General features: G+C 34.6%; 1 protein-coding gene across 1 annotated transcript in view; it reads right to left on the bottom strand.

The window, feature by feature from the left end:
• The window catches only part of CFAP47 (cilia and flagella associated protein 47), a 434,654-nt gene that overhangs the window by 360,058 nt on the left and 48,714 nt on the right, over positions 1-25,882 (bottom strand). The window contains exons 12-20 of the mRNA XM_025371837.1: positions 25,579-25,765; positions 25,386-25,482; positions 21,971-22,187; positions 21,428-21,669; positions 11,588-11,718; positions 9,087-9,209; positions 7,713-7,844; positions 3,973-4,050; positions 925-1,069 (exon numbers count right to left, since the gene is read on the bottom strand). Coding sequence (XP_025227622.1) covers positions 925-1,069; positions 3,973-4,050; positions 7,713-7,844; positions 9,087-9,209; positions 11,588-11,718; positions 21,428-21,669; positions 21,971-22,187; positions 25,386-25,482; positions 25,579-25,765 — 1,352 coding nt within the window. The remainder of the gene's footprint in view (positions 1-924; positions 1,070-3,972; positions 4,051-7,712; positions 7,845-9,086; positions 9,210-11,587; positions 11,719-21,427; positions 21,670-21,970; positions 22,188-25,385; positions 25,483-25,578; positions 25,766-25,882) is intronic.

Below are 25,882 nucleotides of genomic sequence, written 5' to 3'. Positions count from 1 at the left end.
ATTAACTAAATCTGAGGTCCCAGTAACAGCTCAGAGACTCCCTTTCCAGTGAAAGTTGATCAGGAAAGAGTCAGATCACCTCTGACGCCTCAAAGAGTCCATAAATAATACAAATGCATATCCATTACCTCACTGATAGACTTACTGTTCACTTTTTAAGGATATGTAAGATGTCTTACTTATTTTTATGGACTCAAATGCTACTATCTTGCCTGTAAGTGGGATTCAACAAATATTTAATGAATAACAAATGACTAAACCAATGATTAGGAAACTTTCTGTAAGAATCCAGATAGTAAATATTTTAAGCTTTGTGAGACATATGGTTCCTATCATAGCTATTCAACTCCGCCAGTATAGCATAAAAGCAGCCATAAGCATTATACAAACAAATGGGTCTGTGTGTGTTCTAATAAAACCTTATTTATAAAAACAGGTGTTGGGTCATATTTGGTTCATAGGTCTTATTTTGACAACCCATGGAGTAAACAGATAAAATGCACTTATAAAAATGCATATTTTGTTTAAATCTAATTTAATATAAAGATATCTAATACATGAGTAAATACATAGAGATAGCTCCCCAAAGACATTTATCTAAAATTATTGAGCAATTAAAACAAATGATTCATAATTTTATATTCATTTAAGGCATATACTTATATATAACATACTTACCATATTTAACCCACTAATAAGAACGGTTACATTTCATGGATTACCCAAGTGTTTTGATATTAATAATGATGTATTTCCACAAAGAAAACCATGATGAGTTACAGAGTGTAAGAAAAACATGCAGTGGTCATTAAAAAACATTTAAGAATAACTTCCCTTGATTGAATTAGTTTTAGAAATTATACCACAGGGCAATTTAAAACTATTTTCCTTTTACAATAATACCATTATATACAAAATATATACCTGATTTGTCTTTAAGATCCATTGAAAAATCTGGAAAGTCTTTTAGATTAAACTCCACTCTGGCACGTGTTATACCTTTGTTTTTTATTACAAATGGAACAGTCTGGGTACCACCAATATAGGCGCCACCGAAATTAAATACATTCTAAAATTTAAAAATAAAAATTATTCGAAAATAGAATAATAGTTTATGAAAACATAAACTAAAACTTGCAACGTTATGTTTATCAAGGAAATTATTAACTGCAGAGCAGAACCCTATAAAAATTAGTCACATTTTCCTTCCTCTCCCCTACCTCCTAGATGCCTCCTACATGTAATAAGTTAATAAATCCTATTAATTCTTCCCCTTTCTTCACCTCTTGTCCATATTGTAACTATATGAAATTAGTAAATCATCACTTTTCATTTAGTTTCTAGATTTTCACTTTTCTCAAACTCTCCCCTTCATAATGAAGCCATATTTAAACTAAGTAAGAATTTGATCATATCACTTCTTGTTTTAAAATTTGATGGTTTCTCACAATCTATAGGACCATGTCCAAGCTCATTAGCAGGGCTCATAAAGCTCACCATGGCCTTCTGCTTCCTCATGTTCCAGCTTCAACTAGCCCCACTCTCACCTTATCACTTAATATTTCAACAAGCTGTATGACTTGGCATTTCCAACCAATACCTGATGCTTCACCCTTCTGTGTCTTCACCCTTTTGGTGCCCCTTCTTTCAGGAAAGCCTTTCTATAACCTGCAATTGCCTAATAAAATATTACACATCCTTCAAACCCTAGTTGTATAAACCACAATTAATCATGCTGTGCTCAGGACCAATTCTGTTTCTTATATTTACTTACATTATGATATCACATAATTTATTTATGTATTTATTTACTTATCTGTCTCTTCTATTGCACCTTAGCGTGATTCATTTTTGTATCCCTAGCACCTAACCAACATCTACCTTACATAAACAAGGAATGCTTATTAAGTGTATCTGAGCTGTAGCTCATACACAAGGCACGTGCTTATATCACAAAACTCTTTAGAATTCCTCCTTGTAGTAGAGTTACTAAAATACCATGGATTTTCTTAGTGAAATAATTACATACAGCATTTAAAGGAGATTGAGACAACAGCATCCTAATATTGAGGAGAATTCCATATGAAGGTAGACTGGCTACCATTTGTTTCACTTAAAATGTCAACGCAGTTGTATATGTAAAATTTCTAAAATCCAAAATGGAAAACGAAAGTTTGATGTTTTGTATATGTAAAAATAATCACTCTTCTTATCCCATTCAAATAAGCATATATGCAAATGAGCATTGTATATGTGCTCATTTGAGTAAAATGTCCTAGTTGTTATTAAAACACATAGTCAACGCCTTAGCCATTACTGTATAGTTAATAAATGTATGGCTAAAAATATCTAGTGATGTGTGAATATTATTTTTTTAAGTCAGCTATGTCTAAAATCTATAAAATAAAGGAATATTGATAAAATATATTAAAGTGCTATAAATTATTCAATTGTACCATAACATGCAAAGCATGCCCAAAATGACTTCAGGATGAGAAAAGAAAGTGATTAAAGACTCAATATTATCTAATATTTTTCAAGGAAGGATGCCATAGTAATGTAAAAAAACCACTCTGGATACCACAGAGTTTCATCTCCAGGAATCACCACAGCCTTGGACAAGCTAACTTAGTATGTGTTAGTCTACCCGGACTTATGCCTTCACCATTGAATAAAGAAAGGTTATAAAAGTATAAGTTAAAGCTATACACTGGAATTTTGGTGATGCCATTTAAATGCAGACTAGCAGTAAGCCCCCGACCTGAGGCAATCAGCTGACCTCTTTATCATCATTTTTCTGCTCAATTTAGCTCCACACCAATAAGGTAGTAGGTGTTAACAGTACTAGTGGGAGAAAAAAACAAAAGTACAAATAACCCCAAAATAATATGACAACTGCTCTGATGGTGATCTTCCCAGGGCATAAGATGTCTGTAATACCTTAAAAATGTCACAATGGGGGGGTCCTACTTTGAAGAATCAAGGAAAGTTTCTTTGAATAGGTAAGTCCAGATCTAAACACTAAAGGGCTGGCCAGAACAACAACAAAAAACTGGTGTATGTGTTTGTGTGTGTGTGTGCACTCTATCAATTCTAGAACAAAATTTTTTCAGAGTACATACGATAATTCAAACATAAATGTGACTCTAGTTCAGAAAATGCAAATCAATACCACAGTGAGGTATCATTTTATACTCAACAGACTGGCAAAATTTAAATCTGACAATATAACTTGTAGAATAATAGAATTTGGAGCAATGGAAATTAGAGAGGAAATTTTAGGAATAGTCTTGTGAAGTCAAACACACTCATAACTCTGTCTCAATAACTCCATTCCTAGAGAACCTCTTGTATGTGTACCTCAGAAGATAAGCATATAAATGTTCACAGCTACAGTTTTTGCGTTTGAAAAAAAAAACAGAAACACCTATTGGGATGAACAACTGAATGATCATGTAAATTATAGTACGTCTACACAAATAACTATTATGCAGTATGACAATGATTAACATACCGTTACACACAATTAGGTGAATGTTAGAAACACAATATTTAAGTAAAAGTAACTCACCAAAGGCTACAAATAGTACATCTTTGTTATAAAGCTCAAAAACAAACAAACTAAATAATTAACAATGAAAGCATTCATATTCATATTTATGTGTTATCATTATAGGCAAGTGGTTATCTCTTATAAGGGACAGGATCATAATGAAGATGATTTTAATGGTACTGATAGTGTTCTGATCCTTACATGCAGTGGTAAATTCTTAAACCTTCATTCAATATTCTGTTTCATCACTTACATTTATATGACATATATTAATTGTTATTTTTAACTTTATATATAGCAATTTTTAAAAATTATACATTGGAAAATATTTTTAAACATAAATGGGCTAACTAGAAACACATAACAAATAAAAATCACCACACTCAGAGTTTCGTCACACAAATAAGTAACATACTCACAGGATCGATTTCTACATCAGCAATTTCAGCAGATCCACCAATCCTAAGGTCTATAACATTCGCATGACGAATAGCAACCTTATTCAGGAGAAATACAAAACTTTGTAGAAACCACATTAAAATATAATCATAAGTTGCTGAAGTATTACCTGGCATTTATATAACTTTTTTTTCATTTAAATAATAGTAACATTATAACTGTACAAGACTTTTCTGGTAATTGTCATCCCATTTCTTGTTTTGTAAAATTGATACTCCTAAGAAAAGTGAGTGTTTAACCCCTTAGAACCACCATAAATGTGATTAGTTGATGGTTTGTGAATTTGAATGCAGAGTTCTACCTATTTGACTAAACTTTATTGCCACTCCTTGCAGTACAATTTTTATTTCTCTAATTTCAAAGCATTATTCAAAATTTTTTAAAAACAAACAACAGGAGAATGGTTGCCGTATATATCTTCCCCTGGAAAGATGCGAATATGCACAACAACCATAATAGTAATGATAGCAGCTAAAAATTGCTGTGTATATGGGTTAAATACAGTGAAATCCTTTTTAATACTCAATATTCTATTAGATAACGACTGTTAATACTCGTAATTTTAAACTGAGGAAATTGACTCTTGCAGAGATCAAGTATTTTCTTTTTCACGAGATCACGAACTTGAAAGCAGCAGCAGCTAAACTAAGGGCTGCCTGAATATTTTACTTCCAAGAAAAGTAAGATAGCAAATTAAGAATTTAGTTGTATAATTCCTACAAAATAAGAACTATGGAGTATCTGAGCATACAGTTGCTTAAGCACAGTCTCAGCAGTGTAAAAATATAATTCCCTGGAAGCCCTGTCTGTATTAGCACAGGAATGAGTCAAGGTCTAGATTTAAATTTAAATATGTATTATATCTAAGAAAGCAAAGTGAGTGTATTTCACTCTTCCACAGAATCATTGATACTGTTTATACGCAAAGAAATCATAAAATACCATTTTTCAGAGTTACTGGGAAAATCAATATGCCAGCTAGATAGCCTTATTAAAGTTTCTGCATTCATAATGCTATATGATTGCCACATTTTATTCAGAGTATATAATACATAAAAAACATATTTGACTAAAATCAAAAGAAGCATACCTTAATGATTCAGAAGAAATTACAAATTGACATGTTCTTCATTAATACACCCCATACACAAGTCTCAACTCCCTATGGCTGCCTTTTACTCACCTCCCAATCATTCCTTATTCATCCAAAACTCCTGGCTGTCATAGCTTATTCACCACCCTAGACCATTGGCCTGTTGACATTTTCATCTCTAGAGACTTAAACTACACCCTGGACAACATCACTCCTCATAAATGCACAACCTCTGAAACCATAAATTCATTCATCTGTCTCATTTTTACAACTCCCTCTCTCCTTTGCTTTCTCACTCATTGTCAGAGACAATAGTTCCTGGATGTCACATATCGAAGAGACTTTCAAGCCTGTGATGTGTAATATTCTCCCAATCAACCCCAATTCACCTTTCTCCTCTATATTTTTCTTTATTCAATTTCTTTCAACTTTTATCATTCCAACTTCTCAATTATATATTTGGTTCACTTACACACATCTGGACCCATAGAGAGACAGTAGAAAAATTCTCTTTCATCTCTATGATGAATCATCAGCCTTCAGACCAGTATATATGTGTGGCTGCCTCTTCACTAGACATCTCTACATGAAGATAAAAAAGATGCCTCCAACTCAAGCAAACATTTTCCTCTAATAGGTGTCACTCACACTCTGATCTCTTTCTCTCTAAATGTTGCCACCATCTGCCTCACTCTTGACTTACCCATCTTATTTACATGGGACCCCTTTTCAATCACCAATCCCCATGTATTTATCAGTTTCTCACCAGTTTCTCTTGCCTGGACCTCTTCAACAGACTAATAACTCTGCATTCCATCTTTCTGGTCCCAGCTTACTGCTCTATCACCAAAGTGATCTCTAAAAAATGCAAATCTCATTGTGAAATCCCCATAGTTAAAGCTTCTACCTCTTAAAATGAAGCTTGGGTTTCTTAATGTTGATAAGGCCGTGTATGACCTAAAACTTACACAGGTCATATAAGTACATTTTTTCCCACTATCATCCATTTGGTAGTATAATCTAGTCATGTTAATCTTTAAGTTTCTTATGGCTGCATTACAGTTATCTCTCTCACACAAGCCTTAACACGTGCTAGCCTTGAATAACCTTTCCTCCTCTCCCCCTACACCCTACTACCATCCTTTTAATCTGGCTTATTCTTAACTTCAGGTATCTTTTAGATATACCTTCCCCTAGGGAGCTGTCTCTGATAATTTAAGGCTGGGTTGTGTATCTCTCTTGTGTACTCCCTTAGCCTGCTACATTTCTTCATCACAATACTTATTATAGCGTATTTTAATTATTTATTGAGTTGTTGATATTCCCCACCAGATTGTAAACTCTTTGACATCAAAGACCCTGGTTATCTTGTTCATCATTGCATCCTTAACATTTACAAGAGATTGGTGCATAATGTGAATGTTGAATGAATAAATGAGTCTCATTATACTACAATATTAATAAACATAAGATTAGAAAAAAACAGCATAATCCTCTAAAATATAGTGAGAATTAAGTTTAGTAAAACCTATATTTTTGGTGGCCATTTTTTTTATTTTTCCCAGAATATTGTGTTTAAAAGTATTCTACCCAAGTCTGAGATAATATATCACAATATATAATTTATAAACATTTTCAACACATTTATTTATGAAAATAAGATATTATTCTTAAGTGATTTGTTCAAGGGTTGGGGAAATCAGTTTTTATTATATTAAGTTACCTATTATTTACTCATGTATTGTTATGGTCCATTCAGGGAAAAAATGTAAGATAAAGTTAATTCATTTTGATCTGAAAACAGTGTATATATTATTTTTAATGTGAGTAAATACAAACAGTTGATCATAAGATTGACCAAGAACACGCTAGTCTTTGAGTTTTACAATTAAATTTTACACATACAGGTCTTATGTATTTTATGTATCACTTAGAGAAGTGCCTAATATCAGGGTAGTATTTTTCATTTACATAATTCCCAGAACATAAAGCAGTAAAACATCTTATGTGTGCTCTAAAATATAGATGTTAAAATCATATAGCAATTACACATAATTCACATTATTAAGACTATTTAGAATTAGCATTGCAAAATTGATTATTTTTTTCCTAATCTACCTAACTAATGCTTTGAAAAAAGCAACCCTCTTCTCTGTGGCTATCTAGGGTTCGTCAAAACTCAGAAATGACAAATATCATTGTGATTTCATAAGAAAGTGCCTCATATTGATGGAAGGTATCCATTTCAACTTAGTAGAAATTTCCATTACCAACTTCATCAAAAATATTTTCTGCAAATCCTCTCCAAGTTCTGCTATCCAATCTTTCATTAGATGATAAAGGTAAGTGGCTTTTTTTAATCTCCAAAAACTCTACTTCTTTAAAGCTAACTTAATTTCTAAAAAAATATACGTTTTGAAAATTGCTCTTTAATGTTGTAACTTTAAATACCATTCCCAATAGAAGAAAGAATTAAAACAAGTTTTCTAATAATAAACATGTGTACTCCATTTTGTAGCATTATACCTACCATTATAGATAACTTAAACAACCAACAAACCCACATAGACATATGTAAGGTGCAAAAACTCATATGTATGGACATACCTTTGCTCTTGTATCAAACTTTTCTGCCACAGTGGGTTTACAGGAGATATTGAGAGCAGTTATTCCCCCAAATGGAACTATTCCTTGAGATGGAATAATATTAATGGTAGGCAACAGATTCTGACTACAAACCTGTAAATGAAAATTTGTAGAAAAGCTACATTATTCTTTAAGAATATAGTTTCAAAGTTTTCATAGGAAAGCCTCCACACCACTACCTAGAGAGAAGATTTCCAGGCACAGGTCATAAAATGATTTTGTAGTAGTGTTTGAAAATACCAAAGGTACAAATAGTTTGGACTAAAACAAGAAATTGCAACCCTATCCAAGAAAACAGAATCTTCAGTAGTGACAACTTCCAATTCAAATAGGATGCTGAAGTTTATTATCTGGAGTGCTTTCAAGACAGCAAAATTTACAAAGATGATATTTCTGTTCGAGAAGATGACAACATTCTACATACTACTTTTGAGAGTTTGTCTTTCCCTGATCCCAAAATCTCAAAATAATGTTACTGAGGAGGTAGGATGATGAAGTAATCCATTGGTTATCTCCTTGACAGAAAGACTAATGTCTAAGATATCATTTTGATCTTCAGAAAAGTTCTAAGTAACTTACCAATTATTTATTGTATGGATTTTCATAGGCCAATTTAAACCTATTTACCATGCTTTAAGCTAGAATAATTTAAAGGGAAAATGGCCAAGAGACTTTTGGGACTAAAGGAACAAAGAGACTATGTAGGTAAGAATTAATTCTAAAGCAGCAGAGTAGAAAAGAGCATCCTCATTTTTCAGTTTTGCTAAAGACTTAATTTGGGCAGGAAAAGACACATTAATGTAAAGCTTGAATGAAAAATATCAAATGCTAACTTCTACTACTATTACTGGAAGGGGAAGCTGGTCTTACTACATTTTTCAATTAAAAAAAAAATCACCACTTTGCTCCTCTTTCCATTTAAATCAGAAGCAACAACCATAAACATACTCTCCAGAATGGCCTTGATCTAGGTCCCGGGTGCTACCATAATGGCCCTGATTACAGAGTGAAATGAAAAGGAAAATCATATAACTAAATATGGAGTGTAACATTAATTAATAATGTATATTTTAAAACTTAAACGTCTATTTTTTCAATAAAACCAAATAACAGAAAAAATAAAAGGGAAAAGAGAAGAAACAGAGAGGCTAAGGAAGGTAGTGAGAAAAATTGTTCTTACAAGATATTAACAGGACAAACTAGATGAACTATACTCAGATAAATTTCATATGAAGTATCTAAAAATCAGCAAAAGTGAAAAATAAAGTATTAACTTCATAGTATTATGACCATGTCATCTGATCCAAATAAGAAATTACCAGCATCCTATGTTACCTTGAAATAAGCATGGTTTTGTCCTACATTTTGAAGAATGGCTTTCCTCCAAGTTGTTAAACCTTGAGGGCAATTACTAAAGAGTATCCTTGGCTGCAAAAGTAATACTTTGGTGCGACCAAGCTAATAACGAGAGGAGGAAAGAAAAAATACAATTAAATTAATGGTAAATAAAATACTTTAATTGTTTTGGTCACAAAAATAAAGTATTCTAATTTTGAATATATATTAACCAAAGATATAATTACTAAAAGAAAATAAAATAAAAATTATAATACTCCTATATTCTTTATTCAGTATGTTCTAGCATGCAAAATAAATCACAAATCAGGATTATATATATTAGTTTTGATGAAAAAGTACCCACGGTATAATGATTTTATTTTCCAAAATTTCAACTAAATCTGTAATAATCTAGTTAAGATGGGGTAATAACATCATAGGAGATATTTTATTTAGATATTTTGGCTGTAATAATAATTAAATATTTAGATATTTAGAATTTAGATATTTAGATATTTTTTGGTAAAATATCTAGATACTGATGGTAATCATAAATAATGGGAATAATAGTAATAATAATATTATCGTGTACCCAGTATTAACCAGATATATGATTAATTTTTACTTACATTTCCACTATGGTCTACCAGTCCAGAAAGTGCTCAGAGGGAAGCTAGACTATGCTTATGTTATCCATCTTTAAATACACAGAGCCTATATGGGGCCTAGTACAGTGTAGGGGCTCAATAAATAAATGTTAAATGAATGAATGGATGGTACTATCACATTTTACAGTGGAAGAAACCAAAATTTAGGGTGATTAAGTACTTTGTCTAAGTCATACAATGATTACATAACATTCGCCAACTCCACGAAACATGTATAAATATATTTCAACAAACATGTAGTTTTTAATGTGTCAATCTTGTGTGGTCTCTTTACAGTTGAAAAAACTCCTAACTATGAACAAGGAAGTAAGGTCAATTCCCCGCATGGGGAATGAAGAGAAGGTAAAGAAGCTATAAAAAATACATTTTTCACTTTAAGGTATGACACAATTTTTTTCAGCTTCAGAGTGACTTTTAAAATAAAAAGTGTTACCAGATTTTGTGGAGTGCTTAAGAGAAAGGAAAATGAATGGAATATTTAAAATACACTCCCAAGCTAGGGAAGGCAAGAGGAGTAAGATAATTCTATTAAGAAAGTAGATACAGGACTAAGAATTGTGTAGATTAATCACTGAAAGCGATCTTAGACAGCATCTACACAACTATGTACAAGGTGTTAGCATGTGCTGTGCAAAAGGAAAGAGTTGAAGGCTCACCTAAGTATGGAAAAGAAGGTGCCAAATGAAATTATTCAGGCATGCTTCTACTAGAAGTCTACTCATAGGGCTTAATATACTGATAATGAGCACTTTGCTTATCAAAAAATGGAGATCCACAGAATCACATAAGGAAAGGACTCCCCCTCCTCATCTCACACAAAGCACCTCACAGAACTAGTGCAACATAGACTGATTTTTGGAAATGTTGGTATCATCCACCTCTTTGATTTTTCAGGAAAGTAAACAATAGCCAAAGGGAAACTAGACTCCAAGTTTTCCAATTTCTCATTATGTGTTCTTGACCCTATTGTCTTCACTTATGAAATATTATTTGTTATTGTCATAGGTTTTAATATATTGTATAATTACATCTATTTGAAGAATATTATCCAGGTAATTGGAACAATGAATTTTCAAACAAAACTAACAGAAGAGTAAATAAACCAATCAGGCCTTCATAAATGAATGACAAACAAATGAATATTTTATTTAATCACTTCATGTTTCTCCACATACACATATACACGTGCATGTTATACTTCAATAGACAGTTTTTGAAAGAATAAAACTAATTTACACATAATGAAAAGCAGTAGGACCCAACTTATTTTAGGCTTAGATGAAAAACCATACTGAGTTCTGTCACTTGCCATCACTAAAATTAGTAAAAGTAGATGAATTTCTCATCTCTTGAGGCTAAAAACTCCTTCACAGCTGAAATATGTAAGAGTATCATCATGTCCTAGAAATATAGATGGGATTTAGTAAAAGAGCATTTGGCTTATTTAATATTTCTAAGAACATTGAGTGGGAAATTTGGTACACATGTAAAATCATGCTTGGTGATTGAGTCATGAAGTTAAGGCCTTCTGGACTATACCAGAAAAAGATTAAAATTGCATATTACAGCTTTCCCTTTACTCACATTTTTAATCCGTCAAGTACATTCTCTGAAAATATTTTCTGTGACTCTTAATAAAATAATTTCATTTCAATGGCTCCCATGATGATATTACATATTTATAGAGGCTCTAACAAAAAACTAGTACTGTTGGCATGAAAGTCTTGCGTTTCAGAGTTAATTCTAGATATAGGTAACTATACACACCAGGATATACCCAACCGATTCAGAGCCCTCAAAACAAAAACCATGTTCAAGGAAAATAATTACTTGTGCAACACATTTTAGCTTCAGTGCGTTTCCTTGAAAGACATGAAGAATAAATTCTCCTTTTTCTGGAGAATTGAAGCCCAGCTGCCACGTTACTTCACATTCCAGTGAGGAGTACGCTTCAACATTGCCTAGAGAAAATACAGAGAGAAAATAAGACATTTTCCACATTTTAATTGTATTTATTTTTGTTAATATCCAAAATAAGAGTTAAGGTAAAAATGTGATTGCATTAAATAAACTATTAAAGTTAAACTCCAAAAACAGAAAAATGCTAAGTGAGATAGTATCAAATGAGTATTGACCTATAGGGTTTGATTAAAATAGAAAATACATGCCTTATTTTTCAATTTTAATAGGCAAATAAAATATATGAAAAAATATGCCAATATTTGGAAAACAATAGAAAATTTAACAATGAAACAAACACTCTATGATTAGAGATAAATTTACATATAGACAGTAGAAAATCATTTGTGATTCCTAACCAAATTGCCCACACCACATGTTTCCTGACATTCTGGAATACTTGTCAGCATCATTCATTCAGCTTTCAGAAGGAAGAATTATCATTACCAGATAATTTTTTTGAAATACATACATCCCTAGAGATGTAGCTTCTGATTTAGCTATCGGTAATTAACAAATTGCTATAATTCAAATACATTGAGAACTCATGTGGTATCAGGTACATTTGGTATGAGCTGTTTTATCTGTTTAAATTCATCATTTCCTTTGGAGTAAGGAAAATAATACTTAATGGAAACAATATCTTAGATGTTCTTCCTTCAGAAAGGGAGAAGCCCCTGAGATTCAAAGGCACAGGATACTGAATGAAAACTTTGCCTTGGGTCAGGTTGACTGTCATGGAATGGAAGTTTTCTAAATCTTAAAAACTATATAGTGCCTACCTCTCTCTTAGTTTGCGGTGGCCATATAGGGAGATAACAACATATGTACAGGGAGTAACATAGTGTATGATGCCCGGAAAGCACCCAATATCAGATATTTTTAATACTCTTGAATGCCAACACTGTGTTAGGCACATTAATTTATAAAAAGAAGAGAGGTTATAGAAGTGCCATCAGTTTAATAAGGGTCCATAAAGATTACATTTGAATGTAAATAACAAAAAGTTCTGCTTCAGTGGGTTAAGTAGGTAAGAATTGATCTTATGCAATTAAAATCCCAAGGATAGGTATTCCAGATCTGTCTTAACAGGTTGACAATGCCTTCAAAGACCAATGAACTCCTGCTAGATTCCTATATTAACATTCTTTACCATGTGGCCTTCCTCATGTATCATATATCATGGTGGTTAAAAGAGCGCAAATTTGAATTCCCAGGCAAGATGGCCGAATAGGAACAGCTCTAGTCTGTAGCTTCCAGCGAGATCAACGGAGAAGGTGGGTGATTTCTGCATTCCCAACTGAGGTACCCGATTCATCTCATTGGGACTGGTTAGACAGTGGGTGCAGCCCACGGAGGGCAAGCCAAAGCAGGGTGGGGTGTCACCTCACCCGGGAAGCACAAGGGGTCAGAAAACTCCCTCCCCTAGCCAAGGGAAGCCATGACAGACCTTGCCGTGAGGGATGGTGCAGTCCGGCCCAGATACTACGCTTTCCCCACGGTACTCACAACCCACAGACCAGGAGATTCCCTCAGGTGCCTACGCCACCAGAGCCCTAGGTTTCAAACACAAAACTGGGTGGCCATTTGGGCAGACACCAAGATAGCTGCAGGAGTTTTTTTTGTTTTATTTTTTTCATACCCCAGTGGCACCTGGAATGCCAGAGAGACAGAACAGTTTACTCCCCTGGAAAGGGGGCTGATGCCAGGGAGACAAGTGGTCTCACTCAGAGGATCCCACTCCCACAGAGCCCAGCAAGCTAAGATCCATTGACTTGAAATTCTCACTGCCAGCACAACAGTTTGAAGTCAACCTGGGATACTTGAGCTTGGTGGGGGGAGGGGCGTCTGCCATTACTGAGGCTTGAGGAGGCTGTTTTCCCCTCACAGTGTAAAATAAGCTGCCAGGAAGTTCGGACTGGGCAGAGCTCACAGCAGCACCACAAAGCTGCTGTAGCCAGACTGCCTCTTTAGATTCCTCCTCTCTGGGTAGAGCATCTCTGAAGAAAATGTAGCAGCCCCAGTCAGGGGCTTATAGATAAAATTCCCAACAACAACAACAATGTCTAAGCTGAGAGCCAAATCAGGAATGTGATCCCATTCACAACAGCCTCAAAAGGAATAAAACACCTGGGAATACAGTTAACCAGGGAGGTGAAAGATCTCCACAATGGGAATTACAAAACGTTAGTGAAGGAAATCAAGGATGACAAAAACAAATAGAAAAATATTCCCTGCTCATGAATTGAAAGAATCAATACTGTTCAAATGACCAAAGCAATGTCCAGATTCAAGCTATTCCTATCACACTACCACTGACATTCTTCACAGAATTAGAAGAATATTATTTTAAAATTCATATGGAACGAAAAAAAGAGCCCAAATAGCCCAGACAATCCTAACCAAAAGGAACAAACGTGGGGGCATCACATTATCCAACTTCCAGTTATCCATATACTACAAGAATACAGTAATGAAAACAGCTTGGTACTGGTAGAAAAACAGACACATAGACCAATGGAACAGACTAGAGAGTCCAGAAGTAAAGCCACACATCTACAACTTTCTGATCTTTGACAAAATTGACAAAAACAAGCAACAGGGAAAGGACTCCCTATTCAACAAATAGTGCTAGGATAACTGGCTAGCCATATGCAAACACAATGAAGTTAGACCCTTTCCTTACACAACATACAAAAATCAACTCAAGATGCCTTACAGATTAAAATGTAAAGCCTAAAACTAAAAATCCTGGAAAATAATCTAATAAATAGCATTCTGGAGATAAGCCCTGGCAAAGATTTCATGATGAAGATGCCAAAAGCAATTGCAACAAAATCAAAAATTGACAAATGAGACCTAATTAAACTAAAGAGCTTCTGTACAGCAAAATTATTAACAGAGTAAAAATACAACCTACAGAATGGGAAAAAATATTTTCAAACTATGTATCTGACAAGTCTAATATTTAAAAATGGGCAAAGGATATGAACAGACATTTCTCAAAGTAAGACATTCATGCAGCCAACAAGCATATGGAAAAAAATTCTCAACATCACTGATCACTAGAGAAATGTAAATCAAAACCACAATGAGATACCATCTTACACCAGTCAGAATGGCTATTACTAAAAAGTCAAATAATAACCAATGCTGTTGAGGTTACAAAGAAAACAGAACACTTATACACTGCTGGTGGGAGTTTAAATTAGGTCAGCCACTGTGGAAACCAGTTTGGTATTTCTCCAAGAATTTAAAACAGAACTACCATTTGACCCAGCAATCCCATTATTGCGTATATAGCCAAAGGAATATAAATTATTCTACCATAATGACACATGCATGTGTCTGTCACTATTAACCATAGCAAACACACAAAATCAACCTAAATACCCATCCACACTAGACTTCATAATGAAAATGTGGTACATATATACCATGGAATACTACACAGCCACAAAAAAGAATGTGATCACGGCCTTTGCAGCAACCTTGATTGTAGCTGGAAGCCATTATCCTAAGCAAACTGATGCAGAACCAGAAAATCAATACCACATGTTCTCATTTATAACTAGGAGCTAAACATAGAGTACACATGGACACAAAGAAGGGGAAAACAGACTTTGTGTACTACTTGAGGATGGAGGTTGGGAGGAGGGTGAGGATTGAAAACTACCTATTGGGTACTATGCTTATTACCTGAGGGTCAATTGGTACATAAAATCCATGTGACAGGCGATTTCCCAATGTAACAAACCTGCATACGTACCCCTGAACCTAAAATAAAAGTTTTTTTAAGTGTATATTTTGTCTAATTGTTATACCATCACTCCAGCTTTCTTATGTTTCCTGTTTGCAAGTTTTTTATCCTCTTACTTTTATCCTGTTTCTTTGGATTTAAGCTACTGTTGTAGATTGTTTGTGGTAGATATTTCAGTTTTTGTTGTTGTTTTAATATCTAGTAGACAGTCCTTGCCTTTTTATTTGATACTTGTTTAATGCTTTCATATTTAGCACTAGAATGGATATATTTGAATTTATATCTGCTCTTTTATATTTTGTTTTATGTTTGGCTCATGTACTTTTATTCTTTATTCCACCTTTACTATGTTCTTCGGTACTAAGTGAATATTTTCCACTGACATTTTAATTTGTGTAATGATTTTCCCGTTTATGCTATTTGTAGAAATGTTACTCTTACATAACCTTACTCCCCTTTTTCTCCTTTATGTGGTACTGTTATATTTATTGTATATTTATGTTACAATCTCAACAATATATTTTGATAGCTATTTCTTTATGCAATTTTGTTTTACATAAGCTGGAAAGACAAAGAGAGCAATTATGTATGTACATATATAATCACATATATATATACACATATATATGTTTGTGATATTAACCTTCTTATTGTCCAAATAAATAAATATAATACATGTGAAAAATACTTGGGGAAACAGTTTCAAGTACATAGGTGGAGGGTAAAGCTAAGGAAACTTTGTGTCCATAGCAAAAGAGGTTTGGGGAAGAGTTTTTTCAGATGAGAACATTGTTGCCCTAAACAAAATGAGGGTACTGTTGGGAAGAGGAACCAACATCAGATATGAATTTAGCAATGCCTGCCAAAATGAGAGAGATATAAACAAATAATTGTTGATGACATAACAAATGCATAATAGGAGTAGAAACAAAGGGTAAAAAAACCCTAAATTAGTCAAAAAGCTAGAGGAAACTTCATTATATGGAGGTGGCATGTGAATTGTGACATGAAGGATGATCAGGAATTCTGCAGAAAGCCAAATCCTGGGGCATCTGTAAAAGTCAGGTTACAGAACAGCTTTTTCCTGTTCTTTGGGATTTGGGGAAGATTGTGATGGGAAGTAATTTCTGCAAAGAAGATTCAGTCCTATAAATAAAGCCATCTTAGTGCGCTGAGAAGAGTTGAAAGCAGTGAAAGAATTATACATCCATGTTGACAGGTCAGCTTGAGAAGAATTTTCTCCCTCCAGTGAGCACAGTTATATATTTTTTTCTTCAGGAATATTAAGAATACCAGGGGTATGCGAAAGAAACTGGATGGCTATGAAGCAAAACAAAGCATTTCTCCCCAATATATTAAGACTGTTAAATTAAAAACACAGGAGAACACTGGGCCTCAGCTTCTGTTTGCCTGATGTTGGGACGTAAATCCTTCCTTACTGGAGATGCCACTTGCTTACTGCCCCAGAGAAGACATCAGCAGGCACCAGAGAAATCTGGGAGCAGATTTTAGGTGTACGTTTAAGATATTCTAGACAAACCTTCTTCAGTTTCTTTGAACAGGTATCAAACAGTGGTTGTTGTATTATCAGCATTCCAGCTATAGGTTCTGACCAACCATCTGATACTATGCTAAGAGTGTTTAAAAAGCTCAACACCCTATACTTTTCCTTGTATTAATATTTCTCTATTCTAACTAGGGAGGAATGGGCTGGGCTTGCCTTACGGCTGCCATGGTAAAATCCACCTTCTTATATTTTTCTGCCTTTTAAAAGACTGGAACTGCATTCTCCTTTGTCTTGCTATGCTAAGATGTAGTGCTCTTTGTTAAAATACTATTTAAATAAGACCTCTAAGCCACTGCCTTGAGAGATACTTTCGAACTGAGGCCTCTCCTATGTGATCAGCACAGCATGCATCAATAAATTTCTGCTGGTTTTCCTTTTGTTGTTCTGACTTTTGTTTTCAAGAGAGTATCTCAGTTAAAAATGTATGAGGATTGAGAAAATAAATTAGATTTTCTCCCCTTCAGCTGGATTGAGCAAGGCTGGGACTGGTAGAGCTGGTACTGCATATAACCAAGGAGTGAGAGAAGTGAGAAAGAGAGAGTGAATTGATCAAAAACAAGTTCATGGATTGTGTGATTCAAGGTTTTAGTAAGGATAAAGATAACAAAGACAAAAACAAAACAAGACAAGCAGAAGCATGAACAATACCCACAGAAAAAGTCAAATTAGAAGTGAATTCTGTCTCAGAAAATATCAATCCACTCTTGGCCAGGCATGGTGGCTCATGCCTATAATCCCAGCACTTTGAGAGGATGAGACAGGCAGATCACCTGAGGTCGGGAGTTCGAGACCAGCCTGACCAACATGGAGAAACCCTGTCTCTACTAAAAAATACAAAATTAGCTGGGCGAGGTGACGCATGCCTGTAATCCCAGCTACTTGGAAGGCTGAGGCAGGAGAATCGCTTGAACACGGGAGGTGGAGGTTGTGCTGAGCTGAGATCGCGCCACTGCACTCCAGCCTGGGCAACAAGAGTGAAACTTTGTCTCAAAAAAAAAAAAAAAGAAAGAAAAAAGAAAATATCAATCCACTATTATATTCCTCCCTTACAATATCCACTATCAAACACAAACACAAAACCTATCATGCTTCAGGGAAAAAGGAAAAAGACATTATAAATTTTAATTTGGAATTATTCATTTTAGTTTATAAAAATATAGAGAGAGGCATTTGATTAAATGTATTGTCCATGATGCAAAACTGATATAGCACAAGAAAAACAGCTTGGTAAAAAGTCACTTTCTATTTATAAAATGGTAAAAACAATATGAAATTGAGTAATCATTCTATAAATATTCTGAGAAAAGGAACATAAGCAAAACTGTATATGCTACAAATTACACTTTTTTCAATGCTATATGAGATAGATTTGAGGATTACATCATTGTATTCTTAAAAAGAACTTAAGTACTAATGGCATTAGTTACACAAAAATTTTATTTGAAATTAAATATATTTGTGTGTTTGTACCTTGGTAATTGTTTGGTTAAAAATTATAGGAGGTGTCGTGAGCAACCAAAGAAAATAAAAGTAAATGGAAAAACCTCTCCTGTAAAAATAAGAGTTCTAAAGATCATAAGAAGCATAACTGGTGCTCCAGTTTATAATATCATAATTCCACTTCTCTTTTACAAAAATTAAATATCATCATTACATTTCCATGGCAGCCATAAGGCAAGTTCAGCCCATTCCTCCCTAGTTAGAATAGAGAAATATTAATACAAGGAGAAGTATAGGGTAGTGTGCTTTTTAAACACACTAGCACAATATCAGATGGTTGGTCAGCACCTGTAGCTGGAATGCTGATAATACAACAACTACTGTTTGATACCTGTTCAAACAAACTGAAGAAGGTTTATGTAGAATATCTTAAATGTACAGAAATATGTTCTTCTCTAATTACTCTCTCAGTATTTCAATAGATTGAGGCAGGATCCAGTATTTTCAGTATTATAATTTATAAAGAGCTCAGTCAAGTGAATCTGTGAAATACTGATGAAAGTATACCTCAGATACTTAATAAATTATGATCTAGAATGGTTTTAAATCAATCCACATTAATAAGAATATCAAATAGCTGTGTCAGTGATCTCCAGACTTAATGAAGGGACTGTCCTACTCTTCCACTTGTTAAATTTGTCAAAATCTCTATCTACACATTCACACTAAAATTAAGTGAATTTAAAACTTAAGATTGGCCGGGCGCGGTGGCTCAAGCCTGTAATCCCAGCACTTTGGGAGGCCGAGATGGGCGGATCACGAGGTCAGGAGATCGAGACCATGCTGGCTAACACGGTGAAACCCCGTCTCTACTAAAAAATACAAAAAAAAAAAATTAGCCGGGCGAGGTGGCGGGCGCCTGTAGTCCCAGCTACTCAGGAGGCTGAGGCAGGAGAATGGTGTGAACCCGGGAGGCGGAGCTTGCAGTGAGCTGAGATCCTGCCACTGCACTCCAGCTTGGGCAACAGAGCGAGACTCCATCTCAAAAAATAAATAAATAAATAAATAAATAAATAAAACTTAAGATTGTTTTTATAACACTCCCTGTTACAAGCACTTTCAGAGTTATGTAAAATACTGATTTGGAAATGACTGATACTCACAAGAAAATATGTTTAAGGCAAGATTTCTACACACCAGGACTTGTCTGAAATATGAAGTACAGTCTATTTCTATTTAGACCCTAAATAATTACTATTGCTAAATTAGACTTAAAGAGGGAGTGAGGGGAAGGGGAAGGGAAATAGAAAGGGAAGAAAGGAGGGAGGAAAGATGGAAGGAAGCAGGGAGTAAAGGTTTACTAATGAGGATGAATGGAAAGGTACAGAATAGGTTATTACTCTGAGGACCATTTCAGGAAAAAAATTCCAAACAGATTTAGAAAATTTTCATAATACAATGGCTATCCATTTATTCGGCCCCTACTCTTTGCCAGGCATTAGAGAAGTTTCCCAAACATTTAATCTTTGAGATGTATTCATCTCTCCGTTTTACAGATGAGGAAACTTGTATTCATAGAGTACTTTGCTTAAGTTAAAATAGCTAGTGAGCAGCTAAGATTATCCAAAGTCTGTTTTACTTTCCATTCATGCAAAATTGGACTTTGGCTGTTATAAAGCACCAAATGAGTCACTATAGATACAAAGATCCAGCCTTTTCATCTAGCTGCAAAGGCATGACATGTACATAAAACAAAGATACCGTATTGATCATTCAACTTCTAAATTGCAATCTTATTTCCTAAATGATAGCTTGTGCCATCATGAGGTCCTCACAGCACATCACAAGGATGTTTGCCAAATCTGACAGGCTACTAAATAAGTCACAGTTTAGCAGTTACGAGTGTTCATGTTATAGCAGGCGTACCATGTGGAATTATAGACTCCAGGGAATGGCGGAAGCAAGGTGAAGAGGATGGTTCATAAACACAGGGCACATCAAAAATGGTATATCTGAGATTGTCTTCTATTAATTAAAAATCATCTTATTTAGTTTTAAGTTCTTAATTTTATTAATTGGATTTTATGAGTTGTATTAAATATTGACTGTAAGTAGTTTCTAGATCTTTCTAAAAGAATTCATACTCTAGAAAAATATGTCATTCTGAATCATAGATTATCATCATGATCTAACTAAAACTAAACAAAATTTATTTTGTCCATAGGCATCTGTGATGATCAATTTTATTTGTCAACTGTTCCAGGCTGTAGGGCTCAGTTATTTGGTTAAACTCCAGTCCAGATGTTGTTGTGAAAGTGTGAGTGTTTTTTTTTATGTAATTAACACTTAAATCAGTAGGCTTTTTGAAACAGTTAATTGACAAAGACTATATACATTCAAGGTATAAAACATAATGATTTGATATGCATATATAATATAATAATTATCACAATCAGTTAATTAACACACAGATTACCTTTCATAATGTGGGTGGGTCTCATCCAGTTATTTGAAAGCCTTAACAGAAAAGACTGATGTCCCAGGAGGAATAATAAATTCTGCCTCCAGAATGCCTTTGGACTCAAGACTCCACCATCAACTCTTCCCTGTATCTCCAGTCTACCACCCTGCCCTGCAAATTTCAAACTTGCCAGCTCACACAACCACACAACCTGTGAGCCAGAACCAGTTCCTTAAAATGTCTCTTTCTCTCTCTCTCTCTCTCTCTCCCCCCCTGTTGGTCTGTTTCTCTGGAGAACCCTAATAAGGGTTCCATATTTCCAAATCATATTATGTCTGTAAAAATAAATACCCCTGATGACAGTATCTGATTTACTTCTGTACTCTTGGTACCAGTACACAGTACACACTCGATAAATACTACCAGAATACATGAATACATGAAAAAATAAATGTCTGAATCAAACAAACAATAAACCATTACCTTTAGCTGGACAAATAGAAAATGCTATCCCTCTTCCTGTGTTTACGGGTTGCCATTGAAACTGAGCACGACAATTCTGATGATTATACAATCTAACTGTCCCCCGAAAACATGTTTTCATAAAGAAGCCTCGTGGTCTTAATACTAGCTCATTAGAAGATAGCTCAAGTGTTACTAGCTGGACAACTGCCATCACTAGGATGTGTCCACTGGGTACGTTGTTCACTGTAAAGGTGAAAGACCTGTAATACAGCAAAAGCATCCAAATTTAACTGATAATAGCTATCTGTGATTATAGAATTCAGCTACATGTAAAATGCACATAGCATTGATTAACATCCACAATTCTTAGCATGTAATACTTTATGAAAGATAATTAGATTGTTACTAAACTATCAATCTATATATCTAAAAATTGATGCACATATAGCTTCTATGTTTGGAGAACAAATATATACAATACAATTATTCAGGCAAATAAATACATATTCTACAAAAGTACACTTTGATTCTAACAAACAGAAATTCAAAAATAACTCCTACTTCCAAAATTTTCCAACGGTGGGAGATTCAAATACCACTGAAATATAAGTACTAGATGTAGGTGGAATCACATGTGAAAATTGGTTGGTCTTCTGAAGTTCTTCTAAATTAGTATCTAACTGGAGCAAAACATGCATAGGTAGCATATTAATAACATGAAGTAGACGAGTATTTGGAGAGTTCACACAAATATTACCGAAGTTAAGAACAGAAGGCCCTGAAAAAAATGAAAAATATTTTAAGTTTAAAGATGGCAAATGAGTTCCCTTACTTTTTAAGCTTTCAAAATATATTTTGATCAATCAATTTGTATAAAAATGAAATTTTAAAAAATACAATAATATCAGAAATTATTAAATAAGCATGTTTTTTCTAGATGACCATAATTAAATGTTTGGACATTATTGGCTATAATTCAATATAAATATATTCTAATTATATGGAAAATTATATGACTAAATAAGAACCATTCACTATAACTTATCTTAGCACCTTAATTTGCAACACGTCAACACCTCCTCTATTCTCACTAGTGCAAGTATTGCAAGTATTTTGTTTACTTATCTATAATTTACGGAAACTGGTAAATTTCCCATGACCCATTGCTTAAGTTTTCCCCTTAAAATGCCCAGGATTTTATATCAAAGCAATTTTAATAATTTTAAGCTTTGCCCTGCCTTTAACAGCTTACTTTAGTTAAAACTGGCATATAGTAAACTGAACATACTTAAAGTATAGCATTTCATTAGTGTTCGTATACATATACACCTGTGAAACAATCACCACGATAAAGAGTGAACATTCACCACTCCAAACATTTTGTGGCCCTTTACATTCCTTCTCTCCCACCATTCTCCATGTTTTATATGCTGAATTCCCCCTAGAGAGAGAATCAGCCCATGCACACCAATCAATCATCCTTTGTCCACATCTTCCTCATGGTCACCTTAACTGTGGTTAGAATGAAATGAGAACTCCCACTTCAGACCATTATAGCCACTACTTCTTTAATCATAATTGTCCTTCAGTCAGTTGGTGAAAACAGACCTAGAAGGGTATACTGTATAGCACTTCTGCAAGGTTAAAAAGGAGTTTTCACTTGTTCTCCTAACTCACAGTCAGCCCAGATGCCTCATGTCTTTACCTCACACAGGTATCTGTCTCTGCTCAAATATACTTCTCAGAGATGTTAACCACCTGGTAAAAGAGACTCTCCATGAAAACATTCTATTATTCTCGATCTACTTAACCTGCTTTATGTTTCTTCACACCTTGTATACCAATGATGTATTATATAAGGATAGGTTTATTATCTTCCTCCCACCCCACCCAAATGTAATCTCTATGAGAGCAGGGGCTCAGTCTGTTTTCTTCATTGCTGTGTCTCCAGAACCCAGAACTGTGTCTAGTATATGGTGGTCATTCAATTAACACTTATAAAATGACTGAATGGATAAAGGAATTACAATTAGACTTTAAGCATTTTCTAATGCAGCATACTCATCTTACGGATGAAGTGTTTTCACTAAAACTTTCTAAACACTTATTATGTGTAAGGCACTCGGTTCACACAATTATACTATTGGGTAGGCAATATTATCACTTCCCATTTCACAAATGAAGAAACCAAGACCCGTAGAGGTAAACCCTAATGTCACTGCACTAGTAGGTTGCAGAACCAAACCCAGTTTGGTCTCATTACAGAGCCTTCCTACTCTATAGCACACACGGTGTTCCTGAAGCATACAAACACAATTCCAGAGGGAACTAAGCTAAGAATCCAAGTTGCAGGCATATCTACATTATGCTACAGATAAACACATACACAGAAAATTTTCTATAATAAGAAAGCAAATATTTGAATAAAAAATTGGGCAAATAGGCCGGGCGCGGTGGCTCATGCCTGTAATCCCAGCACTTTGGGAGACCAAAGCAGGCAGATCACAAGGTCAGGAGATCGAGACCATCCTGGCTAACACAGTGAAACCCCGTCTCTACTAAAAATACAAAAAATTAGCCAGGGGTGGTGGCGGGCGCCTGTAGTCCCAGCTACTCGGGAGGTTGAGGCAGGAGAATGGCGTGAACCCGGGAGGCAGAGCTTGCAGTGAGCTGAGATCACACCACTGCACTCCAGCCTGGGTGACAGAGCAAGACTCCGTTTCAATAAATAAATAAATAAATAAATGGGCAAAGAATTTAAAAGACATTTCTCCAAAGACTATATACGACATACATAGACATTTGTCTAAGTAAGTACATGAAAATACATTCAACATCTTATTCATTTAGGGAAATGAATATCAAATCCACAATGAGATAACATTTCATACTCACTAGTAGGTCTATAATCAAAAAGACCGAAAATAATAGTGCTAGTGAGAATGTTGAAGAAATTGTGACCCTTATACATTGCTGATAGGATTACAACTTTGTGCAATCACTTTGGAAAACATTTTAGAGGGTTTTTTTTTTTTTAAGTTAGATATAAATTTATTGTACAACCCAGAAATTCCACTCCTAGAAATCAGATAATTTTATGTGAATGTTCATAGCAGCATTATTGATCACAGCCTCAAACTGAAAACAACTCAATGTCCATCAACTGGGGAACTGATAAACAAAATGTGGTATACTCATAAAACAGGGTGCTGTTTCAATAGAAAAAGGACAAAAATATTCATACTACCACATGGGTGAACCTCAAAAACATTATGCTAAGTGTAACAAGCAATATATGAAAGACTAAATATTGTATAATTCCATTTATTTTCAGAATAGGCAACTGTATAGAGATAGAAAGTTGATTAATGGTTGTCTGAGGCAAGGGGTAGAAATAGTAACTGATCAGGGCACGGTGGCTCACACCTGTCAACCCAGCATTTTGGGAGGCCAAGGCTGGTGGGTCACTTTAGGTCAGGAGTTCGAGACCAGCCTGGCCAACATGGTGAAACCACATCACAACTAAAAATACAAAAAATTAGCTGGATGTGGTGGTGCTGCACCTGTAATCCTAGCTACTCGAGAGACTGAGTCAGGAGAATCACTTGAACCTGGGAGGTGGAGGTTGTAGTGAACTGAGATCATGCCACTGTATTATAGCCTGAGCAACAGAGTGAGACTCTGTCTCAAAAAAAAAAAGAAAGAAAGAAAGAAAGGGAGAGTAACTGCATACGGGCATGACAGTGATGGCAGCATTCTAAAATGAAATTGCGAAGGTGGTTATATAACTTTAAATTTACTAAAGTTCATTCTCATTCTCTCAGTCATACTTAATGAATATGACTACTCTGAGGACTTCTTATATTTCCAAAGGTGATACTTGCATACTTTAAATTTTATGAAATATAAATAATACTTTAAGAAATCTTTTTTTATAAAAAACTAAAGGCTATAGTAGGTTTTTGTGTATTCTCACCAACAATTACTTGATGAATTTGCTTTGGTGTCAAAATGAAGCTGCAATCACGTTTTTCCTGCGGTGTGGATGGTTCTGATTTAAGTCTCTTGTGAACCTGTAAAAAATCATATTTTTCCAGAATTATTCATTATTAGCAAAAGCTATTTTAAGAAATCTCATGGAATAACCAAATGTAAAGTATTACACATGCCTTTCTTCTCAGGGACTCTTCCTCCTGGGATGCTATACTCCTAGTGGTTAACAGTCTATTAGCTCTGATTGAATTCGCTGCTGAAGACAGCTCCTTTTCTATTTCCGCTTCTGAGAGAGAGGGTGACTTTAGACCTGATCCTGGCTCTAAGCCTATGTCTGTATCATCATATGAATACATGTGCTCCCTATAAAATTAATAATAAGAATAATCAGTAATTGAGGTCAAGTCATTCAGAAAATACATCTGTCAATTCAAGCATTTCCCATAGTGGATACTGCTGCTGCCTCACTCATATCCACTT

This window comes from Theropithecus gelada, chromosome X (assembly GCF_003255815.1).
Source record: "Theropithecus gelada isolate Dixy chromosome X, Tgel_1.0, whole genome shotgun sequence".
In the NCBI taxonomy this organism is placed as follows: domain Eukaryota; kingdom Metazoa; phylum Chordata; class Mammalia; order Primates; family Cercopithecidae; genus Theropithecus; species Theropithecus gelada.
The sequence above is the reverse complement of the archived record's forward strand: the minus strand, read 5'-3'. Positions and strand labels throughout refer to the sequence as shown.